A 24,203-nucleotide genomic window follows, 5' to 3' on the forward strand; every position below is an offset into this window, starting at 1 on the left:
CATTGCCGCCAATATAATTTGATCGTTTGACCCCAGGGCCAAACAATCGAATTATCCTACATGCTCGCCGATATCGCCCACCCGTAGGTGGGGATATCGGGTGAAGATCTCGCCAAGCGAGCAAATCTTAACGTGTATGGGGACTTTTAAAGGTGGCCATACACGTTAAGATCCGCTCACTTGGTGAGGTCGTCGAGCAAGCGGATCTTCTCCCGATATCCCCCACCTACGGGTGGGGGATATCAGGTGAATTTAGGCTAATTCGGTCGTTTGGCCCTGGGGACAAATGATTGAATTATAATAACAGTAATGGGCGCAGTCAGTTCAGGGATCGCATCGTCCCCGATCCAGCTAAATTTTTTAACTTGCCGATCAATATCTGGACGATTTCAGGCCAGATATCGATTGGGCAGGCCCGTCGCTATGCCCTTACACAGGCTGATAAGCTGCCGAATCTGTCTAAGGTACAAGCAGCCCGTGTATGGCCACCATAAGGCTGAAGATGCAGCTCATGGTGACCACAGCTAGAGTCACAAAGTGATCTCTGCAGCCACAATTCCTTCCGACCTTGGAGCCAACAGTATAATGAGCATGGCTGGGCAAGGAGTCGATATCTATTATACACCAACAACCATTACACAGAAAAGAGTAGACAGATCACAGCACTCATCACTGCAAATACCTTTATTTTCCCCTGCTGATTTGAATAGCAAATTCCAGTTGGAAATGCAGCTCCAGGCGTCCCAATTGGTGACAGCGGCAAAATGACTTTATCAAAAATATCCAAATGCCCCACACGCCCTATCACAGAACCCATTCTTCCCATGAAGGTGTGGGAGAGATAAAACGGGTACATTCAGGCACACACAGGCAAACATTTACTGCATTATATATTGAGCCAATCTCACCATTAATCTTGCAGCCTGTAACTATGACAGGTGTTTATCGGCACGAGTAATGGATGGCTTTATGGAGCAGGGACTGTACTGATCCGCAACCTTTGTTCCCTGTCATTAACTTTGCGCAATACACAAGAGGTTACCGGTTATGGATTTATTCATATCATTTAATTGTTTAATATCGGAGTAGTGGAACATGGATGGGTGCTATAATCCCACTCCCACTACCCACGGGAGGAGAGGGGAGAGCGAGGGCTTGTGATCACTCACAACATACAGACCAGGTCTGGACTGGGGTACAAAATAAGCCCTGGCATTTCAAGTACAGAGGCCCAAACAGCCCAATAAATAGTGAGTGTCTATGGCACAGTGATCCCCAACCAGTGGCTCCGGGGCAACATGTTGCTCCCCAACCCCTTGGGTGTTGCTCTCAGTGCCCCCAAACCAGGGAGTTATTTTTGAATCCCTGACTTGGGGGCAAGTTTTGGTTGAATAAAAACCAGTTGTACTGCCATACAGAGTCTCCTGTAGGCTGCCAGTCCACATAGGGGCTATTAATTAACCAATCACAGCCACAGAGCTTATGTTGCTCCCCAACTCTTTTTACATTTGAATGTGGCTCAGGGGTAAAAAAGTTTGGGGACCCCTGGTCATCTTACAGCAGTTCCTGCAATCCCTAACTGCTAGAAGGCTATTTAAACATATCCGCTGAATGAGCCATTACATCCCTTAGCCATAGAATCCCACGTTATGTTTGTCGGGAGCCCTTTATCTGATTGCTGTCACACAGATCGCTATCACTTGCATTGTCTGGGGAATAAGGGTTTCCCTTGGGGTGACCTTGGGTGTATTTGTCTGGATTAAAGGGTAACTAAAGCCTCCTTTTTACAAAGCAGCACCTTTTATAATGTAGTTTATAAAGGCTAAAGGCTCCCATGTGTTCATTGGCTTTGGTTTCTGTGTATGTGATGGGTTTGCTTGGGGGTGAACCCAGAAAGCCTATAGAAGCCATAGGGTAGCTCCTACAGGTTACATTCAGCACAGCATTATGTGATGTAAATAAACCAAATTAATGTCTCACACAAGCTCAATACACTCTCCCATTGGGCCACATGCCTCCATTTAATCATATTATAACCTCCTAATTGGTTATGGGCCGTATATGTTGTGTCTATAGAATCTATAGAACCTCTGATTCTGCCTTCTCCTAGGGGTCTGAACAAATAGGGAACACATCGCCTGACTACAAAGTCAAAAAACAAAGTCTTACCAAATAGGGGGGGGGGGGCATATTTTTAACAAACACGAAAAAGAAAAATCCATCAATTAGAAAAGTAGTGAGTGGAGTCTGAAAAACACAGTTCTACCTTAGTCTCCTCCTGATCAAAACACAAAATCACTTACCTTGACATAAATATATATATATTTTGTTGCTGTAAAGTATTTATAAAGAGGAATAAATGACAATGAGGTGCTACCCCATCCCTAGAGAAGCCCCTGTAGCCTGTTACACCGCCCAATGATTGGCCCCTAACATGTGTTCATGGTATAAAAACACCTGCACTTTATATGGGGGGGTTTGGGTTCATGGTACTGTGCAAATGTGCTTATTGCAAGAGGCATTTATTGCGTGCAGCTTCATTATTTGTGTGTTTTCCATGCTCCCAACCTCTGCCCCCCTGTGAGAATGTGCCTGTGTATGGAACCATACTGTTTGCTCTCCATGGCTGGATGCAAAATACAGCCCTCTGATACTGTTCTGCCAGCTCAGCTCCTACCAAGCTCCTAAGGGGGCCATATATGGGCAGATTTCAGCTGCTGATTTGGGTCCTTCAGACCAATTGGGCAGCTTATCTGCCTGTGTATGGGAACCATTGGCCAGATCTCAATCAGGCAGGTTTGAATTTCCCATCGAATCGGGGACCACATCAGCTCCTTGACACAGTTCCCAGTCCGATGGCCCATATACCTGCCCTTTTTATTTGATCGTTTGCCCACACAATGCCAGATGGCCTCAGCTCCAACCCTACACCCCAATGTGCCCCGGCTCACCTCAGATAGATGACTCCCCACATGTAAGTGCGAAACCACATGGCAGTGCCAGCATTGGCCTGATATTTGCGGATCAGGATTGGGTGCGGGACTGGCAGAAGCCCCACCAAGGTGCCATGCTGCAGGAACTTCAGGATTTCTGATTCGTCGGTGCGCCCCCTGCAGGAAACAAACAACAGCAATGGTGAATAAGGGGAGTACAGGTGTCACTCAGCATCTTATAAAAGAGAATAAACTAGTCCCTACAAAGAAATCCAGCAAGAGATGTAGAGAACTAGCAAAGCCAAGGGAACAGGGCATTCCTATACATAAAAAGAACTTTATTTTATATTACAGGTATGGGACCTGTTTTCCAGAATGCTCGGGACCTAGGGTTTTCTGGATAAGGGATCTTTCCATAATTTGGATCTCCATAACTTAAGTCTGCTAAAAATCATTTAAATATTGAATAAACCCAATAGGCTTGTTTTGCCTCCAATAAGGATTAACTATATCTTAGTTGGGATCAAGTACAGGTACTGTTTTATTATTACAGAGAAAAGGGAATCATTTAACCATTAAATAAACCCAATAGGGCTGTTCTGCCCCCAATAAGGGGTAATTATATCTTAGTTGGGATCAAGTACAGGTACTGTTTTATTATTACAGAGAAAAGGGAATCATTTAACCATGAAATAAACCCAATAGGGCTGTTCTGCCCCCAATAAGGGGTAATTATATCTTAGTTGGGATCAAGTACAGGTACTGTTTTATTATTACAGAGAAAAGGGAATCATTTAACCATGAAATAAACCCAATAGGACTGTTCTGCCCCCAATAAGGGGTAATTATATCTTAGTTGGGATCAAGTACAGGTTCTGTTTTATTATTACAGAGAAAAAGGAAATAATTTTTAAAAATTAGAATTATTTGCTTATAATGGAGTCTATGGGAGATAGCCTTTCTGTAATTTGGAACTTTCTGGATAAGGGATCCCATACCTGTAATAAAAAAATAACCCAACATGTTTAAACCCCATCTACAGGGGTTTCCATCAGTGGCAAATGCAGAGTAATACAATGGCAGACATGTACCCCTGAGACCCCTATAGATGAAACGTGTTGGGTTATTTATTAAACATTAATCTGAAATTAACCCCCATATGTAATAAAAGGCACTAAGTTTGCCCAGGAGCAGTAACCCATAGCAACCAATAAGATGTTTGCTTTTAACAGGTGACCAGAAAATTCTACCTGCTATTAGTTGCTATGGGTTACTGCTCCTGGGAAAACTTACTGCCATATATTACAGAACCCCAACATTTGTTATCTTTTTATCTGCTGGAGTGCTCTGTTCCCTTGGGTTTTCTTATGTTTGTAATATAGGGACTTCTTGAGAGGTGTAGAACACTTACTGCCTGCCATGGGGCAGGGGGTATGTACAGGGCCCCCATTGGATTGGAGTACATCGGCCCGTGGCATAGCCCAGTGTGCCATTAGTGTAAGCTTAGCTTCTCAGCAGCGGGCCAGAGCACACTGAGCATGTGCTGTGCCACTGGCACACAGAAATATTGGGAGCTGCTATGGACAACTTTAATAGCCTGCATGATTACTGTTATGGGTCTGCTAAACACTTGGGGTGGTTTCCTCAATAGTAATTGCAGAGCACATTTAATATCTGGCTCCTCCCTTAAAGGAACAGTAACACCAAAAAATGAAAGTGTATAAAAGTAACTAAAATATAATGTGCTGCTGCCCTGCACTGGTAAAAGTTGTGTGTTTACTTCAGAAAGTCTACTATAATTTATATAAATACGCTGCTATGTAGCCATGGGGGCAGCCATTCAAAGGAGAAAAGGCACAGGCACATAGCAGATAACAGATAAAACACTATTGTATTCTACAGAGCTTATCTGCTATCTGCTATGTAACCTGTGCCTTTTCTCCTTTTTTCCAGCTTGAATGGCTGCCCCCGTGGCTACACAGCAGCTTATCATATAAATTATAGTAGTGTTACTGTAGCAAACACACCAGTTTTACCAGTGCAGGGCAACAGTGCATTATATTTTTATTACTTTAAAGCTCTTTCATTTTTTGGTGTTACTGTTCCTTTAAGGCGCCAGGTATGTCTGTGTGAAACTATGCGCCCACCGGTTGGTTGGTGGTCTGGGTGGCGCTGCTCCAGTTGGCCAGAGACAATACTGGAAATATTACTTAAGAACCGAACCCTTGTTTACATTCCAATAGATTTCACATTATTAATCTCACCCACACAATCAATGAATTCTATTAACACTTGTATGAGTATTGCAAATTCCAGATAAAAAGCCCTTGATCTCGCCCTGTGTGCTTCTTATGCAACATGTGTGCTAACTCCGCCATATAACCCTGGCCGGGCTGTCCAGGAACGGAAGCGTCAATAAATGGCAGCCAAAAGGATTCATTATTGGATCGGCCCATTTGGTTGGGTACTGATGAGTAATTGCCCATTGCAGGTTGGCATTTGGTGCCTGTGCCAACTCAGCAACAAGACGTCTGTAATTCCAGTGCCAAGGTTTGAATGGCAGATGAAAATGATAATTATTTGGCAACATTTGCGGTGAGTTTTCTCCCGGAGCCGTAGGAAAGCGCGGCCCTATGACTGGGAGTGCCAGCCTGTGTTTGTACAGTTATGTAACCCAATGCTTCATTTTTCCCTTTGCTACATTCACTGCGTGCAATCACTTTCCTTTCAAGTGGAACCCAAACAATGGGCCGCTGAGGGAACATATATAGTGTAACGCGGAGGTTTTGGTTTCAGGGATACACGCCGATGGGTGCCCTACGGTCAAAGATAAGCGTCATATACATATATATATATATAAGTGGACATGAATGGAAACAATCCCTGCTGTGTGTTTTCCAGTAGGAAAGAAAAATCTTTTTATATCTGGCCACAAACATTACAAAATGTAATATAATCCCTATAGGGGTGAATTGTATGCAATCTGACTCCTGAGCATCCAGCCCTAATCATCACAAGATTTAACTTACAACTGGACTGGGAGTCAAAATAGGCCTTGGCATTCCCAGTACCCAGAGTCCCAAACAGCCCCCCCCCCCAGCCCAATAAATAGTGACTGTCTATGGCACTTTACAGCAGCCCCTCTGGCATTTGCCTGAACCCACAGATTGCCAGTCTGGGCCTGGGCCCTGGCATTCCCAGTACCCAGAGGCCCAAACAGCCCCCCCCCCAGCCCAATAAATAGTGACTGTCTATGGCACCTTACAGCAGCCCCTCTGGCATTTGCCTGAACCCACAGATTGCCAGTCTGGGCCTGGGCCCTGGCATTCCAAGTACCCAGAGGCCCAAACAGCCCCCCAGCCCAATAAATAGTGTCTATGGCACCTTACAGCAGCCCCTCTGGCATTGGCAGAACCCACAGATTGCCAGTCTGGGCCTGGGTCCTGGCATTCCAAGTACCCAGAGGCCCAAACAGCCCCCCCCATGCCCAATAAATAGTGACTGTCTATGGCACCTTACAGCAGCCCCTCTGGCATTTGCCTGAACCCACAGATTGCCAGTCTGGGCCTGGGCCCTGGCATTCCAAGTACCCAGAGGCCCAAACAGCCCCCCCCCCATGCCCAATAAATAGTGACTGTCTATGGCACCTTACAGCAGCCCCTCTGGCATTTGCCGGAACCTACAGATTGCCAGTCTGGGCCTGGGTCCTGGCATTCCAAGTACCCAGAGGCCCAGACAACCCCCCCACCCAGCCCAATAAATAGTGACTGTCTGTGGCACCTTACAGCAGCCCCTCTGGCATTTGCCTGAACCCACAGATTGCCAGTCTGGGCCTGGGTCCTGGCATTCCCAGTACACAGAGGCCCAAACAGCCCCCCCAGCCCAATAAATAGTGACTATGGCACCTTACAGCGGCCCCTCTGGCATTTGCCGGAACCCACAGATTGCCAGTCTGGGCCTGATATCTGAATATTAACCAGTTCCTGTGATATGACTACACAATTTAAATACATGCAGTTTAGGGAAATGGGTTGTAAAATATATAGAGTGAGAAAGACAGCTGGGACCATGGCTTATATGTCTATTTAACCCCACCATAGCAGGGAACTATAGGTGCCAGGGTCCCACAGCAAACATTCCCCACCCCAAGAACACATTTATTAAATGCCTAGAGGCCCCCTATATTCCTGGGTGCCTTAAGAGTTGAGTTCACAAATCCTTACATCCATGAGTCAAGGTCGGAATAGACTCATATAAAACTCTATGACCTGCAGATTTTATGCTCCTGACAGAGGAGAGTGTATTGGGATAATTATAAGTCGTTTATTTGGTTTATATACATCACCTAATGCTGCTGTGACTGTAACTAACCTGTAGGAGCTACCCTATGGCTTCTATAGGCTTTCTGGCTTTACCCCCAAGCAAACCCATCACAGACACAAAAGCCAATGAGCATATGGGAGCCTCTATGAACAAGAAGCTAACACTCACATAAACAGCATTATTTACTGTGCTAAAAGTATTTTCATTTGTAAAAAGGAGGCGGAGGCTTTAGTTACCCTTTAATCTGGACAAATACCCCAAGACAATGCAAGAGATAGGGATCTGTGTGATAGCAATAAGATAAACATGATGTGGGATTCTATGGCTTTAAGGGATGTAATGGCTCACTCAGCGGATATGTTTAATTAGGCTTCTAGCAGTTAGGGATTGCAGGATTATATGGGTTTATAGGTGATAATGCAGGGAGAGACCTGATAGCCTGGTGATAAGGAAAGTGTGCAATGATTCCCCAGATGGAAACTAAATGTTTATGGCCGTGCCAATACAGTAACATTCCCAGAGAGACCCAGCATGCACCCCACTATGGGAGGGAACTCTGAGTATCACTCATGTATTATAAGGGATAATGTACCCCCTACTGTAAATGATAAGGATATTAGCAGTCACTGAGGGGTTCTGTGACCATATAAAGGCACAAGGCTGCAGGCTGAGTTATACAGGGAACTCTGAGTATCACTCATGTATTATAAGGGATAATGTACCCCCTACTGTAAATGATAAGGATATTAGCAGTCACTGAGGGGTTCTGTGCCCATATAAAGGCACAAGGCTGCAGGCTGAGTTATACAGGGAACTCTGAGTATCACTCATGTATTATAAGGAATAATGTACCCCCTACTGTAAATGATAAGGATATTAGCTGTCACTGAGGGGTTCTGTGCCCCCCATATAAAGGCACAAGGCTGCAGGCTGAGTTATACAGGGAACTCTGAGTATCACTCATGTATTATAAGGAATAATGTACCCCCTACTGTAAATGATAAGGATATTAGCAGTCCCTGAGGGGTTCTGTGCCCATATAAAGGCACAAGGCTGCAGGCTGAGTTATACAGGGAACTCTGAGTATCACTCATGTATTATAAGGGATAATGTACCCCCTACTGTAAATGATAAGGATATTAGCAGTCACTGAGGGGTTCTGTGCCCATATAAAGGCACAAGGCTGCAGGCTGAGTTATACAGGGAACTCTGAGTATCACTCATGTATTATAAGGGATCATGTACCCCCTACTGTAAATGATAAGGATATTAGCAGTCACTGAGGGGTTCTGTGCCCCCCATATAAAGGCACAAGGCTGCAGGCTGAGTTATACAGGGAACTCTGAGTATCACTCATGTATTATAAGGAATAATGTACCCCCTACTGTAAATGATAAGGATATTAGCAGTCCCTGAGGGGTTCTGTGCCCATATAAAGGCACAAGGCTGCAGGCTGAGTTATACAGGGAACTCTGAGTATCACTCATGTATTATAAGGGATAATGTACCCCCTACTGTAAATGATAAGGATATTAGCAGTCACTGAGGGGTTCTGTGCCCCCCATATAAAGGCACAAGGCTGCAGGCTGAGTTATACAGGGAACTCTGAGTATCACTCATGTATTATAAGGGATCATGTACCCCCTACTGTAAATGATAAGGATATTAGCAGTCACTGAGGGGTTCTGTGCCCATATAAAGGCACAAGGCTGCAGGCTGAGTTATACAGGGAACTCTGAGTATCACTCATGTATTATAAGGGATAATGTACCCCCTACTGTAAATGATAAGGATATTAGCAGTCACTGAGGGGTTCTGTGCCCATATAAAGGCACAAGGCTGCAGGCTGAGTTATACAGGGAACTCTGAGTATCACTCATGTATTATAATGGATAATGTACCCCCTACTGTAAATGATAAGGATATTAGCAGTCACTGAGGGGTTCTGTGCCCATATAAAGGCACAAGGCTGCAGGCTGAGTTATACAGGGAACTCTGAGTATCACTCATGTATATAAATAATGCAATATGAATAGGAGAGGGGCTGAATAGAAAGATAAGGAATTAAAAGTAGCAATAATAACATTGCAAGCTCACAGTGTTTTGGCTGCTAGTTTGAAAACTAGAAAGATGTAGAAGAGGAAGGCAACTAACTGAAAAACTATTTAAGTTATTATATAGAATATTTCAGTGTCTAATGTCCCATTACAAACCAGTCCAACAGCTCCCCCTGCAGGACAAGTAGTTTCAAGTCTTGCGCTACTAAATTGCAGTTGAGCAGGACCATACAGTATATTGAATTAAACCTGGCTAATTACTCCTGCTAATTGTCAGTATTGTTGGACTGTAGTGATAACAATTACTTTATTTTGTGTGCCCTGCTGAAAGCTGGAACCAGGGTCGGACTGGGCTGAAGCGTATCCAGAAGATGGCGCCCAGTTGCGCTGCTCAGCTTTTTTAGGTTGGGTTTTCCGATAGGGCCAGTTTTAAAAGTTATACACTGCGAGGAGGGAGAGGTGAGGGGGGTCTGTGCAGGCCAGTTAAGGGGGCTTTTGACCTGGGGGGGTTTAGTTCTCCTTTAATCATGTAGATTAGAAGATAAAGATTCATTGCATGTTACATAACTAGGTGAGAGAGTATCCCTAAGGGCAGGGGTACACGGAGGGATTAGGCGCCCCGCGACAAAGCTTTGTTGTCTACTAATCGACAACGGGCTTTAGGGCTCTAAAGCTGGCCAGACACGCTCGTTGGTGAATCCTTCCCCAATATGCCCACCTCTGGCTAATTACAGGAGCTGTCAGGCCGCATCAAGCCGATCCAAAAAAATCAAACCAGCCCAACTGACACCTGCCCGATACAGGGGCAAATAAGCTAAAGGACTCGAATCAGCAGCTTCAGTCTGTGTGTGGCCACCTTAACAGTGACTGGTGTAGCCCCATAGCCTTGATCCCCAAACCACTTTTCTTTGTAGATCTCCCTCCACCTAATTTCTCCCTCACTCTTAATCTCCCTTAAGCTTCTTCCTAACACTCACATTCTCATATACCCATATGCTTTCTTTCCTTATTTATCCATATGTTTCTTTCTTTATTCATCCTTTTTCTTCCAATTGCCTGCAGGCTATGGAAGCCACACACAATGCCTTCTGGGACCAGTGTCTGACTCCTTCTCCTCAGTGCATATGAAGCCATCTTTTGTGTGTCGGTGGCACTGCACATGCTCAGTGGGCTCTGGGCAGTTGAGAAGCTAAGCTGGGGGTTGTTGGAAATCATCGAGCAGAAAACCAGGTTTGCCATAGAAGCTGATGCTACAGGGCTAATAATGGGTGCTGTTTAGTAAAATTAAAGAATTTGATTTGTTTGCCTTCCTCTTCTTCTTCTGCCTCTTTCCAACCTTCATAGAGGGAATCAATTACCCCGGCAGCCCAATGAATATTGCTCTGTGATGCTACAATATTATTGGGCAATGGTTGCAATAAGAGACGGTAACAAGCACACATAGACCCTCACCTTTTGATTTTACGGTCTCTTATTCCAACCGTTGCCCAGTTGCTGGGGGTAAATTGGACCGTAGCAACCAGATAGCTGTTGAAAACTGAGAAGCTGCTATTTAAAAAGCAAAAATCATACAAAATCATACAAGACCAATTTGCCGTTTTTCCCAGAATATCCCTGTTTAGATCATGCTAGATATTGAACTAATCCTTTAATGCTAAATCCTGTTTGCCTACTTAAAGCTCCTTTTGATTTTGTGCACCTTTCTATATTTATAAACACGCCTATGAAAACCGACACGTGTTCCTTGAGCTCCGTTGCTTTTAAGAACCGACAGTGCAAGGTGCCTTGAAGTATGACCTGTCATTTACTTTTCCAAATAGGAGCTGGGGCTGTGTTCTACATGTATGTATCTGCCCTGCCTATCTGCCCTGCCCTGGGGCAAGTACGGAGAGGGTAACCCCTCGTGCTGAGTAAGGAGGAGCCAGCTTGCCGGCAGTTTTAATAGGGACCAAACAGACTGATGGGGCAATGAGCACAATGGGAAGACCGTGACGCAAGCAAACAATAAGGAGCAGAAAGTGCCTGCTGTACGGAGAGGGGACATTGGGCAGAGGGAGCCAGCGGCACACCCAGCCTCCCATATCCAAGGTACAATGGCATCAGAAAATACAGGTAGGCTATCATAAATCCTATATTTATATAATATATATATCATCACAATGGAAACCCAGAGTAATCGGTTACCTGATTGGGTGCATTAGTGTGGTTATCCCAGGGCCCAGACTAGGGGTAGGCATCAGGGGCAGCAGCCAGGGCACAACCATTTTTGGAGAAAAAAAGGGGCACCATGCTAACAGCATCCAATTACCCGCTGCCCAGCTTAATTAAGAAAAGTAGAAACAGGGAGCGGTTCTGCTAATGAGACATCAGTAATTACCAGCGGTACCTGTGCCTGCTAATAATGATTGTGCAGCCTATCAGAGAGGAGATTCCGTGCCCCTATACAAGGGCCGATATCAAATGCTTTATTACCTAAAATTTCAGTTTTATTTTGTATCATGACTGCAATGAGTTAGATACATTAGGTGTTGTCTCCTGTTAAAGGGAAAGTAAACCCTTCTGGCAATGCCAGTGCACAGATCCTTTATCCCTCCGCCCCAACCACATCAGTTACACTAGTACCAACTTAACTGTGGCCCCCATAGAACATCAAAATATGCAGAGCCGCACCGACATCTTTGACCATGTGACTTCCACTGCTATAACTAAGACTGGACAGAAGTGACACAGCCAGGGTCGGACTGGGCCGCCGGGACACCGGGAAAAAACCCAGTGGGGCCCAGACCCGACCCTTGCCGGCGCTCCCCTGGCCAACCGTTCCTCCCCTGACGCATTAAACTTATGAGCACTCAGGGGAGGGGGACCCTGCGGGGGGTTAGGGAGGCTGAGTGGGGTGGGGTAAGGGAGGCTCTGCGGGGGTGAATAAGGGAGGCTCTGCGGGGGAAATAAGGGAGGCTCAGCGGGGGGGAATAAGGGAGGCTCAGCGGGGGGGTAAGGGAGGCTCTGCGGGGGGGAATAAGGGAGGCTCTGCGAGGGGGAATAAGGGAGGCTCAGCGGGGGGGTAAGGGAGGCTCTGCGGGGGGGAATAAGGGAGGCTCTGCAGGGGGGAATAAGGGAGGCTCTGCGGGGGGGAATAAGGGAGGCTCAGCGGAGGGGTAAGGGAGGCTCTGCGGGGGTGAATAAGGGAGGCTCTGCGGGGGGGAATAAGGGAGGCTCTGCGGGGGGAATAATGGAGGCTCTGCGGGGGGGAATAAGGGAGGCTCAGCGGGGGGAATAAGGGAGGCTCAGTGGGGGGAATAGGGGAGGCTCTGCGGGGGGGAATAAGGGAGGCTCAGTGGGGGGAATAGGGGAGGCTCTGCGGGGGGAATAAGGGAGGCTCTGCGGGGGGGAATAAGGGAGGCTCAGCGGGGGGGAATAAGGGAGGCTCAGCGGGGGGGGTAAGGGAGGCTCAGTGGGGGGAATAGGGGAGGCTCTGCGGGGGGGAATAAGGGAGGCTCTGCGGGGGGAATAAGGGAGGCTCTGCGGGGGGGAATAAGGGAGGCTCAGCGTGGGGGAATAACTGAGGCTCAGCGGGTGCCCCTGCAGGTGGTTAGGGGGTGCGGGGCGGCAGCCCTAGTGGGCCCTGCACCCCCCAGTCCGACCCTGGAAACAGCTAATAGTGGGGCCAACACTGTCGGGCAGCTCAGTAGTTCTGGACATGCTATGGGGGAACAGATAAGTTGGGGGCAAGTGTCAGTGACACGTTATGAAGGGGGCTGGGAGCTAAAACTAAAACATTGTCAGGAAGGCTTAACTTTCCCTTTAATTAACGATTTACACAACATATTCACTCAGAATATTTATACTGCCTCATTCATTAAGCAAAAACAAGCAAAATAGTGCTAAATAGTGCTTAAAATAGGGCTGAATGGAGACTGGAGCAATGCAGAGCTGTGGGGCGGGGGGAGTTACACTGAGCTTTATTCAGTTTTTAAAATGTCATTAAACATATTTGGGTTTTTTGTCCTTTTAACAAGATATTCACAAAAGTGTTTGCAAATTGTCTTTCTTTAAAAAATGAAAAGTGGCTGTTGAGTCGGAATTTCAGCAGATTTGTGTTTGTGAATTTGGATATTGTATTCACGCCAGTTGTACCCCCACTTTTACTGACCCCAAAAAATGCTTCCTTCACTTTTGTGAATTCCCCCCATTGGATTTTACAAGAATCGGAAGAAAAGGATAAGGTGCAAAAAGATATCAACCCTTTTAGCCTGTAGATTGTAAGCTCTTTTGGCCAGGGCCCTCTTCACTTCTCGTATCGGTTACTTTATTTGTTACAGTTATGGGACCTGTTATTCAGAATACTTGGGATCTGGGGTTTTCCAGATAAGGGATCTTTCCGTAATTTGGATCTGCATAATTTAAGTCTTCTATAAATCATTTAACCATTAAATAAACCCAATATGGCTGTTCTGCCCCCAATAAGGGGTAATTATATCTTAGTTGGGATCAAGTACAGGTACTGTTTTATTATTACAGAGAAAAGGGAATCATTTAACCATTAAATAAACCCAATAGGGCTGTTCTGCCCCCAATAAGGGGTAATTATATCTTAGTTGGGATCAAGTACAGGTACTGTTTTATTATTACAGAGAAAAGGGAATCATTTAACCATTAAATAAACCCAATAGGGCTGTTCTGCCCCAATAAGGGGTAATTATATCTTAGTTGGGATCAAGTACAGGTACTGTTTTATTATTACAGAGAAAAGGGAATCATTTAACCATTAAATAAACCCAATAGGGCTGTTCTGCCCCCAATAAGGGGTAATTATATCTTAGTTGGGATCAAGTACAGGTACTGTTTTATTATTACAGAGAAAAGGGAATCATTTTCAAAAATTAGAATTATTTGCTTATAATGGTGTCTATGGGAGATGACCTTTCTGTAATTCAGAACTTTCTGGATAACGATCCCATATCTGCACTCTGTATTTCCAATGTATGAATCCCACTGATTGTACAGCGCTGCGGAATATGTTGGTGCTTTATAAATACATGTCAATAATAATAATATCAATTTAAAAGTTACTGGGCCCTTCTGCAAAGTTATTTTGGGACTAGGGATGTACCAAATCCATTATTTTGCTTTGCAACATATAGCAGCAGGATTAAATATCTAAATTGTTTGCTCTGTTCTCAGGTATATATTTTTGTATATATTTGTTGTTGTTTCTACACTTTTTTTTTTACTTATGTCACTGTTTTGTTCATTTCTAGTTACAGTGGAGCCCTCATGAGACTGCAAAGCTGGGAAACAAAATAATGTATCAGTGCCAATGTTATAGTGCCAGGGCCTGAATATCTGCTATCACTGACTGTATATAATGTGCCTGGGGTGTCAGTACCCACTGACTTTCTCTCTATAAAACTAACTAAAACACATTTAAGCTAACTGATCCCAAACACAAATGGACTGAGAACCCCTCACAGAAGTGCATGCATGAATACTTTACATTTTAGGGTGAAAAAAAGCACTCCCACCCGCACTTTTGCACAGTATCCTTGGAAATTAGTGGGAACCACAAGAGGTAGTTGGGAGGTTAATTTTTACGCCAACAGTGAATCTCACATTAGCTTTTGGTCGGTCTATTTTAGTATGGCCTATCTTTAGCATCCACACCCATCCATAGCAAGCATAACTGAGGGTCCATGGGTAATTATTCCCAAAGGCCCTTATGACTGGAAGAGAAGGGAGGCTGTTGGTCCTCTCATTTGCCAGTGCTCCATCCACACACAAAGAAGGAGCATCGGCAGATGGAATGTTCTGGGTAGAAATACTGGCTGAAATTCAATAGAAACACAGCATGTCCTGTTGAAGCTATCAAGTCAGTTGAGAGTGCCGAGGGGAACGCCATTGGACCCTAGACCAGTGGAAAGACATCCTATGGAGTAATAAATGGCTTTTTACCATCTGGTTTGGGTTTGGCAGATTCCCGGAAAACACACAGTGCCTAAATGCATAATGCTAAAAGTAAAAGATGGAGGAGGACTTATGATCTGGGGCTGTTTTCCATGGTTGGGGTTAGGGCCCTTGGTTCCAGTGAAACATACAGTGGCCATATTGACAGTGACGTGATATCTACTTTGTGGCAAGGAAAAGATCTTTCCTGTTTCAGAACAATAATGCCCCCATGCACAAAACCAGGTCCATATGGATGGGGTTTGCGGAGATGGGGGTGGAAGAACTTGACTTGCACAGAGTTGAGTTGCACAGAGCCCTTAAATCAACCCAACTGAACCCCTTTGGGGGAGGTCCAGTGGAAAATAGATCCAATACAAAAGAGGAACATGACTGGAGCGCCCCTTATGTTCTTGGTCAGATCTGGACTTGGAGCCAAAATAGGCCCTGGCATTCCAAGTACCCAAAGGCCCAAACAGCCCCCCCAGCCCAATAAATAGTGACTGTCTATGGCATCTTACAACAGCCCCTCTGGCATTTGCCTGAACCCACAGATTGCCAGTCTGGGCCTGGGTCCTGGCATTCCCAGTACCCAGAGGCCCAAACAGCCCCCCCAGCCCAATAAATAGTGACTGTCTATGGCACCTTACAGCAGCCCCTCTGGCATTTGCCTGAACCCACAGATTGCCAGTCTGGGCCTGGGTCCTGGCATTCCCAGTACCCAGAGGCACAAACAGCCCCCCCAGCCCAATAAATAGTGAGTGACTATGGCATCTTACAGCAGCCCCTCTGGCATTTGCCTGAACCCACAGATTGCCAGTCTGGGCCTGAGTCCTGGCATTCCAAGTACCCAGAGGCCCAAACAGCCCCCCCCAGCCAATAAATAGTGACTGTCTATGGCACCTTACAGCAGCCCCTCTGGCATTTGCCTGAACCCACAGATTGCCAGTCTGGGCCTGGGCCCTGGCATTCCAAGTACCCAGAGGCCCAAACAGCCCCCCCCAGCCAATAAATAGTGACTGTCTATGGCATCTTACAGCAGCCCCTCTGGCATTTGCCTGAACCCACAGATTGCCAGTCTGGGCCTGGGTCCTGGCATTCCAAGTACCCAGAGGCCCAAACAGCCCCCCCAGCCCAATAAATAGTGAGTGTCTATGGCACCTTACAGCAGCCCCTCTGGCATTTGCCTGAACCCACAGATTGCCAGTCTGGGCCTAGGTCCTGGCATTCCAAGTACCCAGAGGCACAAACAGCCCCCCCAGCCCAATAAATAGTGACTATGGCACCTTACAGCAGCCCCTCTGGCATTTGCCTGAACCCACAGATTGCCAGTCCGGGCCTGGTCCTTGGTCGGTCATATAACAATATTCACACCTACCTTAAACCCAGGAAAGGCCCCTAAAGCTTCTGGTTATGAGTCCATCTACAATGACCCCATTGTGGATATTTCCACCTATAATTCAACACTAGCCCCCTGTGTAACTTAGTAACATAGGCGGAGGGTGACATTTTCGTTTAGGGGTTGCCCCGGCACAGTCTGAGCATACGGATATCCTGCTCTCTGCTGTCAGTCAGCGGGTCAGACTCGGCTAAGAGATTACGCAATGTTAGAGGTAAAGTCACACCCATTGTTTCCACACCATCCTTTAGCAAATACCTAAATTCCCGCAAAAAACACTTATGGTTTTCTTCCACAAAAGTAACTACTGACAAATGACATTATTATCCACCGCTCAGTGACCTCAACCATTTTGCCCAAAAATAGAAGAATGTGTGTTGAGCAGAATGCGCGTTGCCTTCAGAAAATCAGATAACTCTGCCCATGTGTAGCCAGTAATCTCGCTTTACACACACATACATCATGAGGTAATATCCAACAGTATAACCAACAGACCATCTCTAGGGCTCCTGCATGAGTAGTACTGATCTCTCTCCAAAAACCAGGTTCCATCCTGGAATATGATAGGACAGTACTTTATTTGCCCTAATCAGACTGCAGGCAGATTGGCTTGATGATACGTAAGTTTGGCTGAATTGCACGTCATGTTGACCACTTGGTTGGAATCCCTAAAGTTGGTCTTCTGTGACTATCCTGAAATGATACAACAGGAACATTTATACAGGCAATGGTACCACCTGTCTGTGCTAGATTAGAAGATCAGGTTCTTATTGCCTCACCTCGACATGCTGTGTTCTTATGTGCGTTTGTATCTGTCTTCTCCTATCTAGGTGAACAAGCAACATGCAAAGACCAGTATATGGACCTTGATGCCCCTGGGAATAACCTTGAGCGCTCATGGTTTCATCGTCACTGTGAGATACCCACAACTCTTCATCGACGAGCAAAGAAAACGGGGCGACTGTTCTCGGGGCTCTTTGGCTCAAATCTCATATTCATGGGAGGAACTCTGGTTACTAGTGTGGTGCTGAGTAACAAGGCTGTGCCGGAAAGAGACTTGCAAAGCTTTCTGTGTATCCTCATGTTGCTCAGCTCAGTCTGGGCACTCTACCATCTGCTGTACGTCCGTAATCAAAATGGTGCAGTTTACCATGACCACCATGCGGGTGCAATGTGGCTAAAAGGTCAGTTGTGAGAGGCCACCCTTACACAGATGTGGTGTTTCCAATCTATTAGCTTTTATAACTATGGGTACATCACATCACAGCTATAATTTTTCCTTATATCTCCTTCCCTATGTCTGATTCTCTCTCAGTCTCTCTGCAGCCTCCCTTGCTCTTTTTGGGGTATGCAGCATCCTGTTGTCCATCTTTGAGATTGGCCACGCCTTGCTCCTGCAGAACTGTGAAATTCTAATGGATCTCGTCTTCTTCAGCATAGAGATAGTGTTTGTCAGTGTGCAGGTAATAAGAAACGGTTCCTACAAAAACACGCCTTAGCACAATGGGTCTGCATATTTGCTCATCTATATAAGGGAACTGTAACACACTTCCATGTTGGCATAGGTCAAAATTAGAGCTAAACTACACTGGATATTGTGTAGCATGGTACAGTACAACAAGTCCGATGTAGTTGTGTAGGTCAAAATATAATGGGGCCGAACTGATGTGTTAACTACATGGAAGTTTTGCCATCCAACACTGCTTGCTATGTCTGCATCCGACAAGATAAAATCCAATGGTGACTCTTTTATCTCACTGAAATACATCTACACTGACAATGTCGGGTGTAGATTCAGGGACAGAACCCACCATCCGACTTATATTACAGCTGTGGGGATCAGATTCTGTAGGATCATACAAAATCTTAGACTGCATGAAAAGACTTTGTTTAGCCCTAAAACCAAGGTCCGTAAGTGCTGTGGGGCAGCAATAATAACCTATAATAACAGCTGTGGCACTTGGGATGCTATGTCAACAACTGTAAGTAGGGTGCATTATCTGTTTCAAATGGCCCAGATCAATACTGGTGTGGAAGTCTGAGTGGCTTAACCATTTATAATAGGGACTTAACGTGCGGCATAAAGAATCAGTCTATTGACTAGAACACCAAGGATGGCATGTAGAGTTGGTGGTTAAGTTGTGAGTTCTTAGAAGACAGAGCAAGAGATCCAGCTAATAATGTTGTCTCTTCCACAGACCGTCATGCTATGGGTTTCCTGCAAGGATTGTGTTCAGATGCATCACAGTGTTGCCAGGTGAGTTTGATGGAACAGGAGAGCATGGCGTTAGAGAACATAAAGACTATGGATGAGAGGCAGTAGGTAAAAGTAAGCAGAGATTGAGGGGAAGATTAAGCAGAGGGTAGAAGTCTCTGCCTTTCTCGTACTGAGTCTGATGTTACCACTCTAGGTACGGCATCATGTTGACACTGGCCACAGATATTCTGCTATGGCTTACAGCTGTAATTGATGACTCTCTGGAGCAAGAACTGCAAATCTTACAATCAAATTCAACACAAGGTAGGCCATCCCACCTCACACCCCACAGCTCTTTACATTGGTTTCTTCCAACAATGCCCCTAAAACCTACTAGACTTGTCTTGCAAAGCCTCACTAAAACATTTGGTAGGCCAGTGCTGAGGTTCTTTACTCTTTAGAGAAACGCAAACACTCCAAAAGGTTAGGTTGAGAACTTCAAGCTTTCCTCCCAACCATTATCTTTCCACTAAGCATTTGCGAGGCTTGGTCGGTATCTAAAAATGTTTACAAAATTCTTATTCTGGAATAAAGTGTCACAGATGAGGTTTAATATTGAACTGGGGCTATGAAACTGAATGTGCGAAAAGCAGATCTGATGTAGTGTCCTCTCTTTATTCCTCAGATATAAGTGACGAAATGGCACAATGTCAGTGCCCAACTTCCATGTGCTGGGGATTAAAGCAGGGCTATGTCACCATGTTCCGTTTCAATATTGAGTACAGCCTGATATGTGCCACATTGCTCTTTATTATGTGGAAGAATGTTGGAAGGAGAGAGAAGCTTCAGTCCGATCCTCCTCAACATACGTTCCAGCTGCGAGGAATAATATATGGACCCATGATAGGGGGAGCTGCTCTTCTGGTTGGGATATCTATCTTTGTCCAGTATCAGATAGAGGCAACTTCTGGCATGGTGTCTTCTCTATCATTTTATATATATTACAGCTACAAGGTTATTATCCTGCCTCCCATGATCGCCTGCAGTGTAGCAGGTATCATTGCCCACAGCCTTCGAGAGAAGGAGAAGAAGGGTCAGAAGGAAACTGGCAGGAGTGACCAGGACTGGCTTCACATGGAAGATGTGGGAAGTGAAAACAAGAACACGGATTATAGCTCAGGGCAGTATCAAAGCAGCCAGGGGGATGAGAAAATACAAGGATACAGCCTGGAACCATTTCACTATACACAACAGGGGACAGCCCAGACGACAGACAATGAACTAGACAATGAAAAGGAGAAGATAGAACACAGGCAGGGGAACACCAAAAAGAAACACAACACCCACCAAGGCAAGATGAAGAATTACACCCGTAAATTAGATGTAACCCTGCTGTTTGTTTCAGCCGTAGGTCAGCTCGGCATCTCTTACTTTTCAATAATAGCCACAGTGATCACCACTCCGTGGACCATGTTGAGTGTCCTCAACTTCTTCAACTCACTGCTTCTAATTCTCCAGTATCTGTCTCAGACAATGTTCATTATTGAGAGCATAAGGGGAATACAGGAAGAACAAAAAGAGAGCCCCGGGCACCATGAGGAATCACACCGTCGGATGTCTGTGCAAGAGATGCACAAAGCGCCCCCTTCTTGTATGGATGCTGGGCACCTAGGTCTAAGCCGAAGGGTGGTGAAGGAGACGGCAATGTTCCTGATGATCTGTAACATCATGGTAAATCTGCTAGCACTGTCAGTTTTTAATAATCGTTACATCATTTTTTGAGTTCCACTCAACAATTTCTACAAACCAGTTCTCTTCCTTGGGTGTGATTGGTCATGTATAAGCAAATTAGCAGGTCAGTGTGGGTCTGTATGTGAGTGGATAGATAGGTCAGTATGGGTCTGTATGTGAGTGGATAGATAGGTCAGTGTGGGTCTGTATGTGAGTGGATAGGTCAGTGTGGGTCTGTATGTGAGTGGATAGGTCAGTGTGGATCTGTATGTGAGTGGATAGATAGGTCAGTATGGGTCTGTATGTGAGTGGATAGGTCAGTGTGGATCTGTATGTGAGTGGATAGATAGGTCAGTATGGGTCTGTATGTGAGTGGATTGATAGGTCAGTATGGGTCTGTATGTGAGTGGATAGATAGGTCAGTATGGGTCTGTATGTGAGTGGATAGGTCAGTATGGGTCTGTATGTGAGCGGATAGATAGGTCAGTATGGGTCTGTATGTGAGTGGATAGATAGGTCAGTATGGGTCTGTATGTGAGTGGATAGGTCAGTGTGGGTCTGTATGTGAGTGGATAGATAGGTCAGTATGGGTCTGTATGTGAGTGGATAGGTCAGTGTGGGTCTGTATGTGAGTGGATAGATAGGTCAGTGTGGGTCTGTATGTGAGTGGATAGGTCAGTGTGGGTCTGTATGTGAGTGGATAGATAGGTCAGTGTGGGTCTGTATGTGAGTGGATAGGTCAGTATGGGTCTGTATGTGAGTGGATAGATAGGTCAGTGTGGGTCTGTATGTGAGTGGATAGGTCAGTATGGGTCTGTATGTGAGTGGATAGATAGGTCAGTATGGGTCTGTATGTGAATGGATAGATAGGTCAGTATGGGTCTGTATGTGAGTGGATAGGTCAGTATGGGTCTGTATGTGAGCGGATAGATAGGTCAGTGTGGGTCTGTATGTGAGTGGATAGGTCAGTGTGGGTCTGTATGTGAGTGGATAGGTCAGTATGGGTCTGTATGTGAGTGGATAGATAGGTCAGTATGGGTCTGTATGTGAGTGGATAGGTCAGTATGGGTCTGTATGTGAGCGGATAGATAGGTCAGTGTGGGTCTGTATGTGAGTGGATAGGTCAGTGTGGGTCTGTATGTGAGTGGATAGATAGGTCAGTGTGGGTCTGTATGTGAGGTGGGTTATGAGATAGGTCAGTGTGGGTCTGTATGTGAGTGGATAGATAGGTCAGTATGGGTCTGTATGTGAGTGGATAGATAGGTCAGTGTGGGTCTGTATGTGAGTGGATAGGTCAGTGTGGGTCTGTATGTGAGTGGATAGGTCAGTGTGGATCTGTATGTGAGTGGATAGATAGGTCAGTATGGGTCTGTATGTGAGTGGATAGGTCAGTGTGGATCTGTATGTGAGTGGATAGATAGGTCAGTATGGGTCTGTATGTGAGTGGATTGATAGGTCAGTATGGGTCTGTATGTGAGTGGATAGATAGGTCAGTATGGGTCTGTATGTGAGTGGATAGGTCAGTATGGGTCTGTATGTGAGCGGATAGATAGGTCAGTATGGGTCTGTATGTGAGTGGATAGATAGGTCAGTATGGGTCTGTATGTGAGTGGATAGGTCAGTGTGGGTCTGTATGTGAGTGGATAGATAGGTCAGTATGGGTCTGTATGTGAGTGGATAGGTCAGTGTGGGTCTGTATGTGAGTGGATAGATAGGTCAGTGTGGGTCTGTATGTGAGTGGATAGGTCAGTGTGGGTCTGTATGTGAGTGGATAGATAGGTCAGTGTGGGTCTGTATGTGAGTGGATAGGTCAGTATGGGTCTGTATGTGAGTGGATAGATAGGTCAGTGTGGGTCTGTATGTGAGTGGATAGGTCAGTATGGGTCTGTATGTGAGTGGATAGATAGGTCAGTATGGGTCTGTATGTGAATGGATAGATAGGTCAGTATGGGTCTGTATGTGAGTGGATAGGTCAGTATGGGTCTGTATGTGAGCGGATAGATAGGTCAGTGTGGGTCTGTATGTGAGTGGATAGGTCAGTGTGGGTCTGTATGTGAGTGGATAGGTCAGTATGGGTCTGAGTAGTGAATGGATAGATAGGTCAGTATGGGTCTGTATGTGAGTGGATAGGTCAGTATGGGTCTGTATGTGAGCGGATAGATAGGTCAGTGTGGGTCTGTATGTGAGTGGATAGGTCAGTGTGGGTCTGTATGTGAGTGGATAGATAGGTCAGTGTGGGTCTGTATGTGAGTGGATAGGTCGGTATGGGTCTGTATGTGAGTGGATAGATAGGTCAGTGTGGGTCTGTATGTGAGTGGATAGATAGGTCAGTGTGGGTCTGTATGTGAGTGGATAGATAGGTCAGTATGGGTCTGTATGTGAGTGGATAGATAGGTCAGTGTGGGTCTGTATGTGAGTGGATAGATAGGTCAGTGTGGGTCTGTATGTGAGTGGATATATAGGTCAGTATGGGTCTGTATGTGAGTGGATAGATAGGTCAGTGTGGGTCTGTATGTGAGTGGATAGATAGGTCAGTATGGGTCTGTATGTGAGTGGATAGGTCAGTGTGGGTCTGTATGTGAGTGGATAGATAGGTCAGTATAGGGTGTGGGTGCTGGGTTTACTTGGAAGGGTTGAACTTGATGGTCTTTTTTCAACCCAATGTAACTATGTAACTATGAACCTGCTCCATTTCTGTGATAGTTTCCCCCAAACATTAGGATTATAACATTTATACCAGTTTACCCAACACACACAAGAGATATAGTTGCAGGACTGTAACACATTTTTATCTTGTTCCTGCAGTGCTGGATCATGGGCGCCTTCGGAGCACATCCTTTGTATATGAACGGCCTGGAGCGGCAGCTTTACGGATCTGGCATATGGCTAGCCATCCTCAATATTGGCCTGCCGCTGTCGGTCTTCTACAGAATGCACAGTGTGGGAATCCTACTGGAAGTCTATCTCCATGCATGAGGCTACATTTCTCCCTGAGCCCCCATTCTACTGAGATACAGTGATTCTAGGATTTGTAAATACTGATAATTAAGAATAAATCAATTTTTTTGTGTCACTTGTTGCTGAAGTCAATAAAGGAGATATAGGTGGGGGGGGGGGGGGACCAACTCATCATTAAAAACCAGGAGTAATTCATATGAGAGAGTGAAAGAGGGAAAACTACAAATAGAAGCGGGTCTGCCATAACCTGAAGCATTGGAAGGGTGCAATTCCAGCATGGTGCCCCCAGACTGGTGCAGCCAGGCTCACAAATTGATCCCCGCAGCTGCACTTCTTGCCTACTATAACAGTAGAAAGTGTTACATGGCAGGCAGAATTTGTAGCCAAGATTATTAAGCTGAATAAATAACGTATATATCAATGCATATTACCTACATTTCAGTGGTTTAGGCCAAACACGGCACAACTGCAAGTGTCACATGGAATTCCAGCTACCGGCATCATTAGATCTAGAACCCTAGCACAGAACCCATCTTGTCTAAAAAGGATGTGGGCAAGACATTCAGGAACACACGGGCAAACATTTACTGTATGTATTGAGCCAATAACACAATACTGAATCCTATAAATGCCAAGTGTTTATCAGAACAAGTAATAGATGGTTT

At 45.5% G+C, this 24,203-nt stretch overlaps 1 protein-coding gene across 1 annotated transcript; it reads left to right on the forward strand.

Annotated features, from left to right (window-relative positions):
* Window positions 1-11,061: 11,061 nt before the first annotated feature.
* LOC101731639 (proton channel OTOP3) lies at window positions 11,062-23,647 on the forward strand. Its single transcript, XM_004918477.4, has 7 exons — window positions 11,062-11,425; window positions 17,483-17,836; window positions 17,979-18,115; window positions 18,851-18,909; window positions 19,064-19,173; window positions 19,535-20,580; window positions 23,386-23,647. The coding sequence occupies exons 1-7, from the start codon at window positions 11,407-11,409 to the stop codon at window positions 23,554-23,556; spliced, it is 1,896 nt and encodes a 631-aa protein (XP_004918534.1). The 5' UTR covers window positions 11,062-11,406; the 3' UTR covers window positions 23,557-23,647.
* The last annotated feature ends 556 nt before the right edge of the window (window positions 23,648-24,203 follow it).

The sequence above is a fragment of the Xenopus tropicalis genome, chromosome 10, assembly GCF_000004195.4.
Source record: "Xenopus tropicalis strain Nigerian chromosome 10, UCB_Xtro_10.0, whole genome shotgun sequence".
Taxonomy (NCBI): domain Eukaryota; kingdom Metazoa; phylum Chordata; class Amphibia; order Anura; family Pipidae; genus Xenopus; species Xenopus tropicalis.